General features: G+C 42.7%; 2 protein-coding genes across 2 annotated transcripts in view; one reads left to right on the top strand and one right to left on the bottom strand.

Moving 5' to 3' along the window:
- Positions 1-117: 117 nt before the first annotated feature.
- On the bottom strand, positions 118-5,664 carry gpa33b (glycoprotein A33 (transmembrane), paralog b). Its single transcript, XM_056426075.1, has 7 exons — positions 5,509-5,664; positions 5,035-5,201; positions 3,379-3,592; positions 3,067-3,231; positions 2,809-2,925; positions 2,599-2,722; positions 118-2,452 (listed from the first exon to the last, which is right to left on the bottom strand). The coding sequence occupies exons 1-7, from the start codon at positions 5,558-5,560 to the stop codon at positions 1,801-1,803; spliced, it is 1,491 nt and encodes a 496-aa protein (XP_056282050.1). The 5' UTR covers positions 5,561-5,664; the 3' UTR covers positions 118-1,800.
- A 2,112-nt stretch (positions 5,665-7,776) lies between these two features.
- The window catches only part of pou2f1b (POU class 2 homeobox 1b), a 22,839-nt gene continuing 13,801 nt past the window's right edge, over positions 7,777-16,814 (top strand). The window contains exons 1-3 of the mRNA XM_056426062.1: positions 7,777-7,822; positions 15,426-15,491; positions 16,128-16,210. Coding sequence (XP_056282037.1) covers positions 7,777-7,822; positions 15,426-15,491; positions 16,128-16,210 — 195 coding nt within the window. The remainder of the gene's footprint in view (positions 7,823-15,425; positions 15,492-16,127; positions 16,211-16,814) is intronic.

Raw genomic sequence — 16,814 nt, 5'->3', positions numbered from 1 at the left:
AGGAGGAGGTGGTGGAGGAGGAAAGGGAGGGGGAGGGGGGGGTGTCAGCTCCATGAGTAAATCAGGTCAGACTCGGCTGTGAGTTTTGAGGAATTTTACTGCACAGAAATAGCACCATTTGACCCACTTTCTTTCTTTATTGAACTTGATTTGTTTCTCCTCATACACATTTTTGTGGTTGTTGCAATTTTACATTATGGGGGAATCATTTGTCACACACAAACATTCAGAAAAAGCTGCTCACAAAGATCATACACGGTAAAAAAAAAAAAAACAACAACAACAACTAGCCTACACAAAGATGTTTTCCACACGTGTTAAAAATAAGTTTTAGAATAAGTCTAAATCTAGCACATTGTTACTCTCGATCACAAACTACAGGTTACACTTAAAATCAAAGATAATGTACACATTTGATATATAGTTGAGTAAAAAAAAAAAGAATAATCCCCTTTTACTGGAAACAATATTTTAATAACAATCCCCAAATTACTGCATTAGATATGTGGCCTGAATATGTTTGCCTTTTATTATTATTATTTAATATTATTATTATTATTATTATTATGTATTAATGATTTGCTGTTTTTCAATGACCAATTCACATTAATTGACAAGTTTCTTTTTGAAAAAACAAACAAACACACAAAGAGTATGATGACACTATTAGTACATTATAATTAAAACCCAGTGTATCCACACTGAGACCTCTGGGCATATGAACCCCGCTCGGACATCGGACTCTTGACTGAGGTCCTAATTAGAGCAACTACATTTACCTCAAGTCTAAAGTTGTGTTCTGATAGTTGATTGGCTCACAGATGTCTATTAAAACTGTGTCATCATCATCATCATCATCATCATCATCATCATCATCTCAAACATACTTATAGGTTGACATTGGGAACGCCAGGTAATAATATAAACCACACTAGTACTCACTACTAGCCTGTGTCACCACAAACAAGTCCTGACTGCTACATGAAATGTGAGCACGCTGTTATAGGTCAGAAGTTATCAGCTTGATTTGGTTGAATAATTTGTGTGTGTTCTCAACTCCTCTTCGAGGCTCAGTCAGGCCGAGATTAATTACTGCAAAACTTGAGACAACAAATTAATTTTGTTGGATCACCGCGATTAATGGTCTGAATATTCTCAAACAGCGGCCTTTATTTACTTGAGTCCAAAAGAGAATGCAACATTTATGTGGGACCGGCTTATATTAGAGACGCTTATAATTTAGGCTTTTTTACATGACAATTCATAGTATTTGCAGGGATGTGCAAATTAATTTAAGAGTGTGTCTTTATGACATGACCTGGCGCCTTCAGACACAATGCGACAATGGCACCACTTTACTGCGCTATGATAGCTTTTGGCTGCGTTATGCATGCGTGACTATCTGTGTGGATACGTGAGGCAGCCTGCAGGCCAAACAGAGGGAATACTCATCTTGTGTTGGTCTGACTTTCCTGAAGTGCCCAACACAAGTTTGCACTCGTATCAAGACCTCGGGGTGAAAGGGCTAATGCTAGCACCTCCTTCTTAGCTAGGGGCAGTTGCATCTGGCTGCTCGGCAACAGCAAATGACCCGGCTTAAAGTTCTGAACTATTTTGTCTCTGTCGTCTGCGACTTTACTGAGTCTGAAGTTCTGAACCAATCGGTGTGCAGATCACATCGCATCGTGTCCGAGGACTTCAGGTCCCGAAACCCAGTCGAATATTTTAAGTGCAGAAAAAGAAGAAACATTGTATTAATTTTTTTAGGGGATGTCAACATTCAGTAACTAAAATGTATTGTTACCGGTTTCTGTTTTGATAGTCAGTGTAATCGAGGTGATCGCGGCTTCCGCCAGACCGGTCACGCCGATCGTCGAGGCGATCGCGACTTCCCCGGTAACTATCATGCTGATCGTCAAGGCGATCGCGACTTCCTCGGTGAGCATCGCGTTGATCGTCAAGGCGATCACGACTTCCTCGGTAAGCATCGCGTTGGTCGTCGAGGCGATCGCGACTACCACGATAACTATCACGCTGATCGTCAAGGCGATCGCGGCTCCCACTATAATGATCACGCTGATCGACTCTATCGCGACTTGCACCGCCGTGCTTACGCTCATCGTCAAGACGATCGCGACTGCCACCGTAGCGACCGCGTTCATCGCCAAGGTTATCGCGACTTCCGCGGCGGTGACCGTGCTGGTCGTCCTGGTAAAGCCGAGAGCCGACATCACTGCCCCTGCCATCATCATCCTCTTCTTTACCGCTGTGATAACTGTCCTGACCGTCCTCCAGCCGGTGTGCGGCTCGACTAGTGATGTTGTTTTGAGGAACAACGTCTTCGTCTTCATGCTGGTTGACCTGCTTTTTATCGTCGGTTGACTTGTCGTCCCAGAACTGCTCTCCAGCTTCAGAAGCATCTTTGTCATAAAACTCGACGTCTCCAGGGGCACTAACAGATAAAGAGTTGAAAATACAGAAAACAAAGAGAACATGGTTAGGTTGGGTTGCTGGATGACCTGAATGAAGCACCTGTACACCCATTGAGATACTAGCGATGGATGCATTAACATTAGTGTCGGCGGTGGAAACACACACCCTTCAGCATATTTGTCCTTTTTGCACTTTTTCTTGCAGCAACAGAAGATGACGATCCCCAGAAACACCACACCTGCGAGGACTCCTCCAACGATAGCTGCAGTGGATCCAACATTCATGCTGGCTGGGGAGAAAGGAGGAAAGACAAAGGTTTTTTTACACTCAGCCCAGGGCTCAAGGTCAGAAGGTGCATCACGATCAAACACTCACTGGGCGCCACGGCTAATGTGAAGTTGTAGCTGTTAGAGCCAATCCGATTTGTAGATGTGCAGATGTAGAACCCAGATGTTTCTCTTGAAACATTGAAGAGAGATAGAACTCCATCATCTGCAAAATAATGACAGAAATTAGGCTCAACAACTCAGAGTTGATGGGCCATTCCTTCCAGTCACACTGATGAGAGGAATTCTCCCACAGCCCCCCAGAGATGTGTGCTTCAAAGTAACACGTGGATGGACACAGGCATACTTTCGGTTGTCTTCGGGGGAAATGGTCTGGGAACGTTTTCGACACTGTAGCTCTTCCACTCATATCGGGGTTGAGGTGATCCCTCCTCAGACTTGCAGGTGAGCCTGATGTCATGCCAGTACTCTGCTTCTCCCTCAAGGCTGCAGATCGGCTTCGAGGGAGTCACTGGAACCAAACGAAGCATTGAAGTTAAACAGATTAAATTACTTTGCGGAACTTTGCAAGCAAAATTGATATGCCATATAAATACAATTATTCCACAACATACAGATGGATAAATAGACTTAAAACATGCCAGTGGTTAATTCTCACCCAGCACCAGAAGGGATGTGGTGGCAGCTGGCGTGCCCTCATCATCATTGTGGATCATGACACTGCATTGGTAACTGCGGCTGTCCTGCGTGGTCACCTTCGTTAAGCGCAGTGTGCTGACCTGTCTGTCAATGTCAACCTCCGCAAAGGCTCGGCCTTCATAAGCAGGTGCAATGTCAATCGGGTTGTTTATAAAGTAGGTGGCCACCAAGAGCTAGAGAAATAAACACAAACATATTTTATAAACATATCTGATGACGACAATATAATAATACAATGTGGTAATAACTCAGTACTCAATATTCACCAGTAGATTAATGATATTATAATCAATGTGATTACATCATGTTTAAGGATGATAAATGCTGTACAATATCGGACCCCAAAATGTTCATTATGAAATAAATAACACATTTTGAAATAAATGAATAGCATTAATATATATAAGTGAACGAACGATGAGTGAAATAATAATGACAAAAATGTATTATTCTTTTTTTAAATAAGTGAAATTAAATAATTTTAATTAGTTACAGACTTTTTTATTCGATTTATTTTGATCTCATGACATTGTCATCAATATCTAATAAATAATAATTATCTGACTAATAAACTGAGCTCACAATTTCATCGAGCTAATTAGCCAGCTGGGTAGGTAATAGGTTAGTTTCTGTGTCTGTGTATATATTTCCAGCAGCAGACAGATTATTCACTCAGAATTACTCTAATATTGTACTTCATTTGCTTATTATGTCCTTTTCAGTCATTGTTGCCAAAATTATTCATATTATAATTATTATTTTTAGTACGATTTATCATCACTATTTATCAAATTACAAAATGATGTGTTTATTGTAAAGTCTTTCTGAATGAAAACCGGAGCATAAATTCTCTGTCTTGTAAACATCTCATGTGTGCAGCGGTTGGTGTAATCTTTAGTTATTCATAGGACAAAGGTCATACTCACTACAAACACTAGCGCTACAACCGAAACGTTTCCAGTGTCACAGTCAGATAAAGCAGAGGACAGCTCCTTGGGGAAACTGTGATTCATGACAGCACGTCATTGTCCGATTTAAGGACATTGACATAAGCTTGATATAAATACCGTCTAAATCACTACCAACTAAAACAATCCCTGGTTTAGCAGTCATCTCAGTGTGGGTACTTTTCCTAGAATGTTAATACATTATAATATCAACAATAATATCAATATTAGATGGATATGTTAGTATTGGGGTGTTGTTTGTTACAATTAGGTGTTACTATAGCAGCTTGCGGATCCTACACTTCCCATAATACAGCCACTTCCTGTCTTGTGAAAAACCCACACACCCTTTCACACCCCACGCTCCCAGTTTTAGTTTCTGTGATAATTGCATTGCCTCAAAGCCTACGCTAAAATACATATGTGACACCACTGTGTTTAATTTAATTCAATTAAATTCAACACAATTTATTTAGTGTCGCCCACAATCTCAAATTACAAATTTTCCTTCAGAGGGCTTTATAATCTGTACCCATTCGACATCCTCTGTCCCGGGACCTTCACGTGGTAAATAGTCGTTCCCCTTTATTATAACTCCCCACATAAGGCTGTATTTAGAAGATGTTCGAACCACACATTGAGCAGGCAGCCATAGTTAACCCTCTCACCATCGGTTCACCAGCAGTGTCAGGGTAGGCCTCCCATGTGAGGACCAGTGTCGTGGTGACTGGTCTGGCTGGGATGAAGGAACAGGTCAAAGTAATATCACCTCCTCTTGCAACCTCATATTCTTTCTTTGGAATGGAAACCTGCAAACTCCTGCAGCAGGGAAGTACTGAAACAAAAATAAATATGTAATGTCGCTTTATAGTCACAGGAGTATATTTCGTATTTTTGAAAAGAATGGTAGTGAGACATTGTGGATTTAATAAAACCTACTTCCACGACACTATGTTTGTATCCTAACTATAATCTCTTTCATTGAGATTTAAGAAATGGTTTGGTCTCTTTTGAGCTCAACACAATGCTGCTTCCTGGTGAGTAGCAAGAAGTTGGATTAATGATTAACCCAGATGGTAATATAATAAAGGTGTGGTAGTGGTTTGTAAGAAAAAGAGAAAGAATACACGCATGAAACCTACCTGTGGCGATCAGAAACAGCCTTCGCCATCCAAACAGACGTTTTGTGGTCATTGCTGAACAAGGAGGAAAATGTCCAGCAGGTAGAAAATATGAATTTTTATGGTTTCCGTCCAAGAGCAAGAGTCCGCCTAACCTTCACGGTGAGCAGTTGTATGGAGTAGTTAACATCTCTTGGTAATAAGTCAACAGCTATAGGTCACATGTCACCAGAGGACCAATCATGGACCTCCTTTCCCATTGATCAAACATGCCTATTTGAGATGTATGTGATATGGAGGGGGCTGGACAACAAAAAAGATGTTAATTATAAAATCTAAGTTACAGAGACAACAAAATAAAGACGATAATTGATCCCTGATACAGAATAATCAGACAGACATGCAGACATATGGACGGACAGATGGATAGATGCAAATCATTCAGTTTCAAACTAATGTCAACAACGGGGTACAAAAACATATTTTAGCCAATTTGAAATAAATCATTAATAATCCCTCAATAACCAAGTTGCTTTACATTTCAATGGATCCTAGAAAGTTAGATTCTGTATCCACACCTGCTGTTCTCAGTCTGGCCTGCAGGCGGCAGTAGTGCACTGACTGATGCTGCAAGCGTGTTCAACGCAAACAGGTTATCTCTGACCTATAAATGCATCACAACACATACATTGTTAAAAGAACATGCCTGTAATTGAACGGATACCTCCGTGTTGCTTTAACTTGCTGTGGTCTGGTCTGAGGTGGAAGGCAGAAGGTGTGAAGGGAAACTGTACTGAAAACTGAAGTTGAACTATTTCTTGTGTGTGAGAAGGAACTTAGATCTTGAATCTCTATAGGCTCCCAAACAAAACAAACTGAATTTAGTTCTTAAAGATCAAGTCTGCACTCATTTTTCTCGGTGTTACACTATTGTTGGTTTTACAGGTTGATTTTTGAAGACCATGTTGCATTACCTACCTTGTAAAAACTATTTTCACAAAAAATTACTGCAAACTTGTTGTTCACTGTGTGCATAACTTTTGTAACATTCAACCAACATGATGTTACAAACGGCATATAAACACAGTTCATACTGTTTGGTTAATAACACTGTGTAGTGGTTTATTACACACTGCAATGTAGTTGTGAGCAGATGTAAGAACATGGAATATAATTATTACGATATAATTTAATTTATTACTGTAACAACTATAAGCATGTAAATAAATGATTGAAGCTGTAATGCCCAAACAAATCCTAATAGTATCCTAAAACATTTATTATTTTAGATCATTCGGTTTAAAACAATTTATATAGATATGCTCAGAACTCATAACATGTACAGTTTGAGGATTAATTATTAACTTCAGAGTAAACTTAATAAGTATGGGGTTGTAATGTAATGGTTATCTTGGGAGGCAGATTAATGAGCACAATGCAGGAAGTGGCTGAGATAAAAGTAAACGAGTTCCCACTTCCCATCCCTTCATATTAGAGAAGTGAAATTTCCCTTCTCGGGTCAAAATGAGGTCAACTGACAATTTTTCAGGATTGGTGCAAAATCACATTCATGTGTTTCATGGACTTATATGACCATGTACATGTATACACAGCGCATATCTTTTAATATATAAAAAATAGTACCAAAGATTACAAATGCCAACAAAATAACAAAACATAAAATGTCCTCAGCTTACAGCAATGATTACACAACGCGTCATGCCTCAAACAACTTATTGGAGATAAAACTACTTAAAATAGAATCAAAATGTCTGTCTAAAGAAACATAAAGCAAAGGGCTGCAGTGCCTCGATTTGTTGCCACAAATAAAACTCTAATACGGCATTCATTGTTGGGTGCAATTAGCTCATACCTCCTTTGTTATTGATGTTTAAATGTCTGGAGCAGAATAGAAAATGGAAAATATAATAATGGTAATAACCACCTTGAAGATTGTGGACCGGAAAAACATTTTTTTTCTGTCTGTGTAAATGAATTTAACTTTAATACAGGCCTCTCTCTCTATTAGAGGTGGCTGTAGAGCATTCTAAAGTATTCTGAGCAGCTTTATTATTATTATTTCATTTTTTATTATTTCAGTCCAAATATACTGAGGCAGAAAAGTTAAAGATGATTATTTAAGTATGTAACATCAACCACAGAGAACAACAACAACCCGTTTGTCTGCGTGTGCGTGTCTGCGTGTGCGTGTGCGCGTGTGCGCGTACGCGCGTGCGTGTGTGTGGCACTGGTAGGCTCAGGGCTGGGATTTTGGGTTAAATATTCAAAATGGCGGACGGAGGAGCAGCGAGTCAAGATGAGAGTTCAGGACCAGGTAATGATTACAGCATTTTACATATTCATACTCATATTCAAACTGTCTTACTCGCGATGTGCGATACAAACGGAGCGCGGAAGAAACGCGGAGGAGTCTCCGAGGAGGACGACGTTCAGTTTGCATCCAGCCGTAATGTGACAGAGGAGGAAACCAGCTATTGCAGTGCGAAGGCAAATTACATGGGAACATGCCTCCCGCCCCCCCCCCCCCTTTGTGTGATTAGACGGCCGTACGCCGCTACATATTCATACCTCTGTCGACAAATACAATTTAGCATATTTTATTAGTAATCGCCGAAGTGCCTCCGGTTCATGTGTGATACATTTAAGATGTCCCGCCAACGCAAACTGATTGAAAAGAGCAGCTAGCAAGCTAGCTACACGGTTAGCTCGCTGCTAGCGCTGCGCTTTGTGTTGCTGCTGCGCGAGCGAGAGAGAGAGAGAGAGAGAGGGAGGGAGGGAGGTTTGCATATTCATGTCGGGGAGCCGGGCAGCAGCGGCGGCTGTTCACGGACAACTCATGTGCGAATCATTTAAAACGGGGAGCAGACGTGTGTATCTTGTTGTTGTTCAGATACACGGCGGCGCCTCGAGCTGCTTATCACGGCAGAGCGTCTCTTCTCTCTCTCTCTCCGCCTTTTGTGTGCTCCGCCGACCCTCCCGCAGCCCGTTGTGTTATTCATGCGGGCCCGACGGAGCGCCCCGGGGGGGGGAGCCCCGACCTGACGCCGGGGCTCCGCCTGCGGCCGCGCGGTGGCCCAGCTGTCAACACCGCGCTCGATGTTTATGTGAACCGGGGCGGGGAAGCTAACACGTGCTCCCGTTAAACGGCCCCCCTCACCGGCTAACCCCTCCTCTAACTTAGTGTCCTTGCATGATAACTTTTACCCTCGTTTTGAGCCGAGATGACGTGATTGTGTCGGGTGCATAATACACGCGGTAACCGTGTGGTGCTCGACGTGGGTCGCCCAGTGCTCAGGTCATTCGAGCAGTTCAAGTCGGGCACTTTTTTCCCCCCCTGTCGGAACTGTGCAAATAACGAGCAGTTCAATCCATTTGATTAATGATATTTACTATATTCGTACACATTTTATTTTTATTTGATTGAGCTGTTTAAAAAAAAAACTTGGTTTGAATCTACAAAGGCCTTCGTTGTTGTGAGTTTGATTGAGTCTGAATACAAAGCTCGTACCTGTGAATCCCCCCCAGGCACAGGGGGAGGGGGGAGAGAGTAGTGAGGCCCACTTCCGGAAAGCCACAATAATAACAGGCAGGGCATTCTTACTCCTCACTCCCAGCCGGGCAAGACGCAGCTTGATGGCGCTTCTTTCTTTACTCGGCCTCGTTTCAGTGCGCCATTTAGTTTCATCTTAAAAGAGCCAGTGTGTTGGGAGTAACTCCACACAGAGGATATGCATGTTTATCTTCCGTTAGACAAGGATATTTATGTTTTTTACTTCACATTTCCAAGTAAAACGTTGGTTATGATTGGATCATGTGTGTGTTGCGTGTGTTGCAGTAGTGGGCTTATCAGGGCTCTCAAGTTTTGAAGACAGGCAAGAGTGACATTTCTCCCCCCACCCAGAACGAAATTTTCGAATAACAGTCAGTCGCGCGCAATTCCAGGATGCTTTATTCTCATTGGTTGCTGAATTAAATCTTACCCAGATACAACATATACGGGTTTTTTTCAGATTGGCTATTTCTTTTTTTTGATTGGCTGATAAGTGGCACCTCACAGCAGAACTCCAGGGGAGCGCTTGATTCCTCCACAGTGAGGGCAGCGCGGCTCATGTTTGCGCGCTGCGGCACATTAAAATATTAAATAGCCGAGTTTTTTTCAGCGTGAGAAATACGATGTGTGGCGGGAGTGTGTGACGTAAGACCGAAATGCGTGAGTGTCACGCTCAATGCGTGACACTTGAGAGCCCTGGCTTATGCTGCTGTGGCATACCTGTCTTAGCACGTCAACACAGCACATTCAATGGAGCTGCAGTACCGACTGTTTATTTGCTTGTTTTTGTTTTTCTCATGATAAAATCCAGATTGATGTCTTGGTGATGTCACTGTTGATTTAGATTGTATTCTTTGTGATACAAACACACTGTATTCATACCCTCCCCGAGTTGTTCTGGGACTCACGGTGACTTCCCACAGTAACGATCGTATCACATTACCTGAACTTATATGTTTACCAGTGAGACATGATACTGAATGAATTTCCCGTATCTTAAGCCAAGAGGAGTTTATTAGCATATTGGTGAATACAGTATATCCGCTGTCTGGAAATAGGCTCTCTTACTTTAAAAAATATAATTAACGTATTAAACTGGGCTTCTTAAAGAACAGACAACAAATAATGTGCTCATCCTCACACTTAGAGTACTTTTCTCATTTCATCATTTTTTCTCAGTTGTACTCTCATTCCAGCCTTGTAGTTCCACCATGAATATTCATGAATGTAAACAAAGTTGTTATGAATAATGCATCACTCGCAGTAATAAATGCAGGACATGCCATCTAAAAGTACTGAGAAGGCCTCCATGAAGCTTTTTCACTGTGCAGGGAGGTATCATAACTCATAAGAGCTGTGTGGTGTGCGCTCAACAGATAACTGGTGATCAGTCCAAAACGACCTTTTAGGACGATAGCAACATAAAGCAGGCATTTGGCTGAAGATAGGCACATTATCTCTAAAAAACAGGTTTATTTACAGACTACAATACTTAATTGTTTGGTTGCATTGGGCTATATATGAAACGCATTTGGAAGAGGCACAAATATGGAGCCCCTTTTTAAGTGGAAATAGCTATAGGTACAACAAGTGAGGACACACGATGAGATAATCCACATCATGGGAGGCCTTCACGAAAAGTAAACCCAGAGGGCTTTAGGATCGGTATTTGGCACATTGTCCCCGATTACTCTTGCATCTGCCACGAGTAATATCACTAATTAACATTTGCTAGAATTTCAGGAAAAAAGTCTTTGCCACAAAGAGTTTGAAACGTTCGTCTTTCTTATTCAGTCTAACAAAAATGTTGTTTAGCAGTTGCAATTATGTGCCTTTTTTTAATAAGTGAGGCAAAAGTGGGCACGTTTTGCAGCAAGCAGCCAGGGTATGCAGTAAAATCTGAAACAAATTTACTTGGAAAGTGAAACACACACCACTTAAACAACCAGCAGTTATTGCTAGTATCAGCTACCTACATGGGGAATTTTAATGGGATTTCAGACTGCCTACACCACCAAACTGTAGCAGTGAATCATGGCTACCCTCCACATGGGCTGTTATGAAGTAGTTGAATATTCCTACTCTCCAATCCCTAGAAACTTCACTTTAATTTAGTTAGATTGAATTTTCTAGCTGGCCTATAGCCGTTTGCCTAATGACCACCCAAGAGATGCCACTGTAGTTTACAGGGGTGTGAGCCGCATCGGCCCTCATCAAATTACACTATTTAGTTCCTCCTTGGCCTCGGCCCAGTGTTGCTATTTGTTGTCAGATTGTGTTGGTTTGATATGAATATTAAAAGAAATTAGAAATACTTTGAGTATTCATGTTGTTTCTGCTTTAACCGGGAACGTGCGGTTGTTTGGTTATAATTCCTCTCAAATTGACAGATTATCTCTCGCGATCGTACAACCCGACTGTCCCAAAATCGCCTCGTGCTCGGACCGTAAAAGTGGTCTTGATGCATTCTGTGTTTTTAGGATGAAGAATAGAGGTAGTCGGGCAGACTGTGGATGTACTAATTAGGTTTAGCGTTGTCTCATGTTGAATCTCTCCACTCTCACGAACAGCTCTGCAGTGTTCAGCCTCTCCCACATTACAGCGCTAATGAGACATCTATTTAAAATTCTATTTGCAGGATATTTGTGTAAAGCGTCGTTCCACAGCCGGGTTTCGCAAACCGATCAACCAAGTAGCTGTACTGCTGATGACTGCCTTTGCATTCACTTCTCCTTTTGTGTATTCATTTGTTTGCATGATGTGATTGTTGACGAGGTCTGAAAGATGGACCCCATCCAGATTCCTTCCACTGATGTGGCATCTGTATGGATCATAAAGTGTCCATCTTGTTTAGCAGTCTGGACTTTAACCAACACGGTGTTGTTTGACGAGATCAACGGTGACATCTTAGTAATGTCGTGTTTGTTTATTGTTAGGACCGTTGTTTCCAAACCGGGGTACGAGCAAGTACATAAAATATTTAAATCATTTGAGGATTAGGCTGCTTTACTTTAAAATAATATACCTTTGTTCAGACAAAACACGGCATATATATATGTATGTGTGTGTATATATATATATGTGTGTATATATATATATTTTTAAAAAATATATATGTTGATAGTTATAGACACATAATTAGGATTACAAATAGGTGTTGGGCTGATCTTTAGTATGTTTTTTAAAATAGTAATAATCAATTAACTGCTAGCTATAATAACCCAGTGCACATTTATAACACTTAAGCATGGCTAATTTGTGTCAGAGTTTGTGAAACTGAGGTAGCATGCAAGCAGAAACTAGAAATATTCATCTAAAGGTAACGAGAACATGGTTGAATCTATTTCCTGCCTCACCAAGTGGTACTCAAACACTGAAAGAAGAAAACAGACCAATTATGATCCACATCTCTTATGAAAACGGTCACAGCATCCACTTTTATTAAATCAATGGAATATCTGAAATGATTTGACAAAGTAGATGAACAGGAATCGTCATTACTTTGTCGTTTCTAGATTATAAATATCCTTTAGTTCTAGTCTTTCAATGATCTTCTTTCCAGTGACATTTATCATAATGAACTCGTCTGCTTTGCGGTCGGGACTGTTTGTTCCCCCCTCGGCTTTAAAAATTCGTTTGTCGCCATATTTTCAGACGTTTTATCGACTTCTCCACTTCAGTCCTATTTATTGCCGTTTCTTAACATCCTGTTTATCATCGGTTCAAATGAGCACTTTTTGAACGTGAGCCGTGTCGATCGATCGACGGTCATTTTAACCGCCGCTGCTTCACGGTCTGTCGTGGCGCTTCGTACGAGCAGCTTTACAAACGGCTGAGTGACGGAGGACCTGCCCTCACGCTCTCGCTATGCCGATAACGCTCCGTTTGTTTCTCAGTACGTCTGTGTCGGCGCTGCCGTGCCCTCTTGGCTCTATATGAGCCGGTCAGCTAGTCTGCAGCGAGATCCACTATTGTCCCTGTGCCCAAGAATGCTTCTCCAGCATGTATGAATGACTACCGACCGGTGGCCCTCACCTCGGTGGTCATGAAATGCTTTCCTCCATGGACCCGCTGCAGTTTGCTTATCGCCCAAACAGATCCACGGATGATGCTGTCTCCCAGGTACTGCACACCACACTCTCTCATCTGGACAGCAGCCAGAGGGACTGCTGTTCATTGATTATAGTTCGCTGATTGAGCTGGGACTGAACACCCTGACCGCCAGGCCACAGGTGGTCAGGGCAGACACACCCTCCAAATCCTGAATCCTCACCCTGAACACAGGATCCCCCAGGGTGCGTCCTCAGCCAACACCATCATCAAGTTTGAGGTATAAATACCTGGCTACTTGGAGCTGTAGAGGCGTCCTGACAGGAAGCATCACAGCCTGGTTTCAGGACAGGAAGCAGAGCAGAGAAGAGAGTAGTGGCTGAACGCACTATGGAACTACACAGCGGCAGGATCATGAAGGATCCTCACCACCCCAACAACAGACTGTTAGGACCCCACATAGACCCACACAACTGCCCTCTTAGGCACACACACACACACACACACACTTACTGTAAATATTGTGTTGTTTTTATTTGTAAATAGTGTGAATCTTGAATCTTGGAGTGAAGCAGTTGATGAGAGTTTTATGCGTCAGCGGTTGTTGTGGGTTTAGTTGGTAAGCTCCGCCCCCTGTCCACCACAACACAGCCATGCATTACTTTCCATTCATTCTGATTCCCTGGACACCGGTGCAGCGCCGTCGCCGGGCTGTTTCCCCGCTGTAACTTCTACAGCATGCTGGAAATGAATTTGAAAAGGGCTCCAAAATGAAATACTAACGGCATGTAAAGCCAATCTAAATATGCTAATCCACAAACGCTTCATAAACATGGCCAGCAACAGCCGCCGCCCACTCTGTAGTCGCTCGCTGAGGAATGCTTGAGCCACAGGGGGTCTCGCGGTAACGACAGGCTTGTGGTGGATTAATGTGGAGTTATTTATTTCCGATTGAGCGAGTCTCCCTCCCATGACACACACACACACACACACACTTCTTTCTGTTGCAGTTCGGCCCAGTCTCCATGACTCCTGGAGATACTTGGAACGAGCCGTCCGAGATGTTCTATTCATGCGGTGCGCCTTGCTAACATGTCCCGATCGCCGCCGACAGGCCTCGCAGTGCATTCTGGGATATCTTCCGCCATTTACCTGCTCTTAGCTAATTACTTTTTAGCCGTGCGCTCGCACAATAATTGGCCTCGTGCGGCTGCCTCTCCTCCCTCTGCTGCGCCAAGTGCTCGTTTGAGCACTTTTTTTCTCTCCCTCCGTCTCTGCGTCGTCCTTATTCCCCTGTTTTTTTTATCGTCCTCCAAAAGCCATCCAATTAATATGCTAATGAGCTGATAAATATTTATAGGGATTTCAATTATGCAGAAAGCTTTCAGAGCCCGGTGTGAAATGCGGTCGCTCGCAGGACTTCAAAGCCTTGCATTTCTAACGAGGTAGGGGTAGATTTGCATATGGCTTTAATCAGCTGAATACTGATTATGCTTCATTATAGAGTTGGAGATGGGGGCGGGAGTAGAGAGAGAGAGAGAGTTAGAGGAGACCGCCAGCTGCACTTGTCGTTTGTTTCATTCCAGAAAGAGGGGTTGAACTTTTTCAGAAGTACAGGCAATCTTGGCGAGAGAGAAAGAGAGTGAGTGAGTGCAAAGTAGGCAGTGTAAAGGGGAGAGGGGAAGCAGAGCTAAAAGGAAAGAAAAGAGTGCACAGAGGGAGAGAGAGGGTGAGAAGGAGAGCTGTTTGCCTAGACCCTGTTGGCTTTCCCAGTGTTCAGTGAACCGTGGGGTGGACAGTGCCACTGTGTCTGTGTGTAGTCCTGGTTTGTATTGAACTCTGCTCGCTGCTGATCAGTGGAGAGTGAAGAGAGAAAGAGAGAGAGAGAGGTAGGAGGAACCTGCCGGTGGGTTTCCCCGGTAGATGCAGTTTTCCATCATAGTTTTTGCTGCCATGCTGGAAAACACAGTTGGAGCGAGAGCGGGTGAGTTTCCAACGAGGCCGTGATGCGGCTTGGCTGCTTGGCGTGAAATGGTAGCGTCTCGGTCTGACGCCCTTTAGCGTTAAATGTTGCGTTTTTGTTGTTTTAATGTGACGGTTGTTACGTCATCGCCATGCGGTGAGTTTGTGTTGGTGATGCTCCTCATTAATGTCGGCCACAGGGACAGAAATGCAACCGCAGAATAGGAATGTCATGCAATAATGCGATGTGCTCCTCACGGCAGTGACCCTCAAGTAATCGAGACAGGACTGTGATGTTTCTACCGGCGGTGGGTGTGAGTCTGTCTCACTGTCTGTCTCTGTCTGGCTTTTCCAGATGCTAAAGTGAATAATCAGTCAGAAACTACTAAATGTGCAATGGAAAGTGGTGACGGGAACACCGGTGAGTGACCTCCAGCTTTCTTTCTTTTTGCTTCGTCTTTAACGGGACAGAAATCAGGCTGTTCAGAGTTTTACTGCCTCGTTCAACAGGTTTCAAATTCACAGCCAAAATGAAAATGATTCACTACTGTGTCCCCCCCTTCTGTGTTAAAAAAAACGACATTGCAGCTTTCTAAAAGTCCTTGTCTTCGTCAAATGAAGAGTTTCCCCTCACTTGTGCCTTTTTGAATAACTCACTCATTTGCTGCCAGTGCTTCTGTGACACATTAGATGCATTGTGTGCACATCTTGATGTTCCAACTTTGTAATATGCAATTAAGGCAATATGAATGCTTGCCGTTTTAAGTGTCAATATCTTAATTCTGTGATGATTCACCAACCAAATTCATGCAGCTGTGTAACGACTTTGGATCCCCATCACAGCTGCTCTCACTTAAGAAAAAAAAAGAAGGTTTTCCTTCCACCTGACAGCAGTTTGTTTTCCTTGAGCATGCTTCCACGGGCTTCTCGTATTCTGTTCCTCATTTTTGTGTTAAAAGAACAAGAATGTAAATTGTTTTGCCAATTAAACCACAATGAAAAACCTCTCCTCCGTTCCTCTGACGGCACGTTTCATTCACTGTGTTTCTGTCCTCAGGAATCCAAATCAATGGGTTTGACTTTCAGAGGCAGACGATGCCGGCAATCACTAACGCACACGCACAAGCCCTCCTCCAACAGGTAATGACGCACACCATCACACACCTGACCGTCATTGACTGGTTTTGTTGTTTTAGTGGAAGTAGTCTTGGTTGACACTGTTTTGGTGTAACGACACGTCTTAATTGTAGTCTTACAATGAAAATGGGTCTGACGTTTGATCAGAGGTATGCTCATATGCACTCACATATGCACAAGCAGAAAGAGTTCATTTAAATGAGCCAGGCTCTCCTTGTGTCGCCTGGCAACACGGCAGATTAATCAACCCTGTATGCTAATTAGCTGCTCTGCGGTTGCTCGGAAACAGATGGCGGCAAATATGCAAATCTATGCAGAATTTACATGCACTGCATAACAGTTATTTTAATTAGCATCTCAACTCTTCCCCTCCCTTCCCATTCACTTTCCTGTCTCTGAAGGCTGCAGCACATTTAAATCCCCCCTTTCTCACTTCCTTTTCAATTCAAATTCCTCTCCCTGCTCAAAGACTGAAGGCTCATTCTCAGAAAGCCACTCAGGTAGCACAGAGTCTTCATGTTTCGTTGTGTTTTTAGCGGTGTGCTTATTTTTTTAATTATCTTTTTATTTCATTCTTTCGGTCTGAATTAAGCATCCTTTCAAATTG

Source organism: Pseudoliparis swirei, chromosome 2, assembly GCF_029220125.1.
Source record: "Pseudoliparis swirei isolate HS2019 ecotype Mariana Trench chromosome 2, NWPU_hadal_v1, whole genome shotgun sequence".
Taxonomy (NCBI): Eukaryota; Metazoa; Chordata; class Actinopteri; order Perciformes; family Liparidae; genus Pseudoliparis; species Pseudoliparis swirei.
The sequence above is the reverse complement of the archived record's forward strand: the minus strand, read 5'-3'. Positions and strand labels throughout refer to the sequence as shown.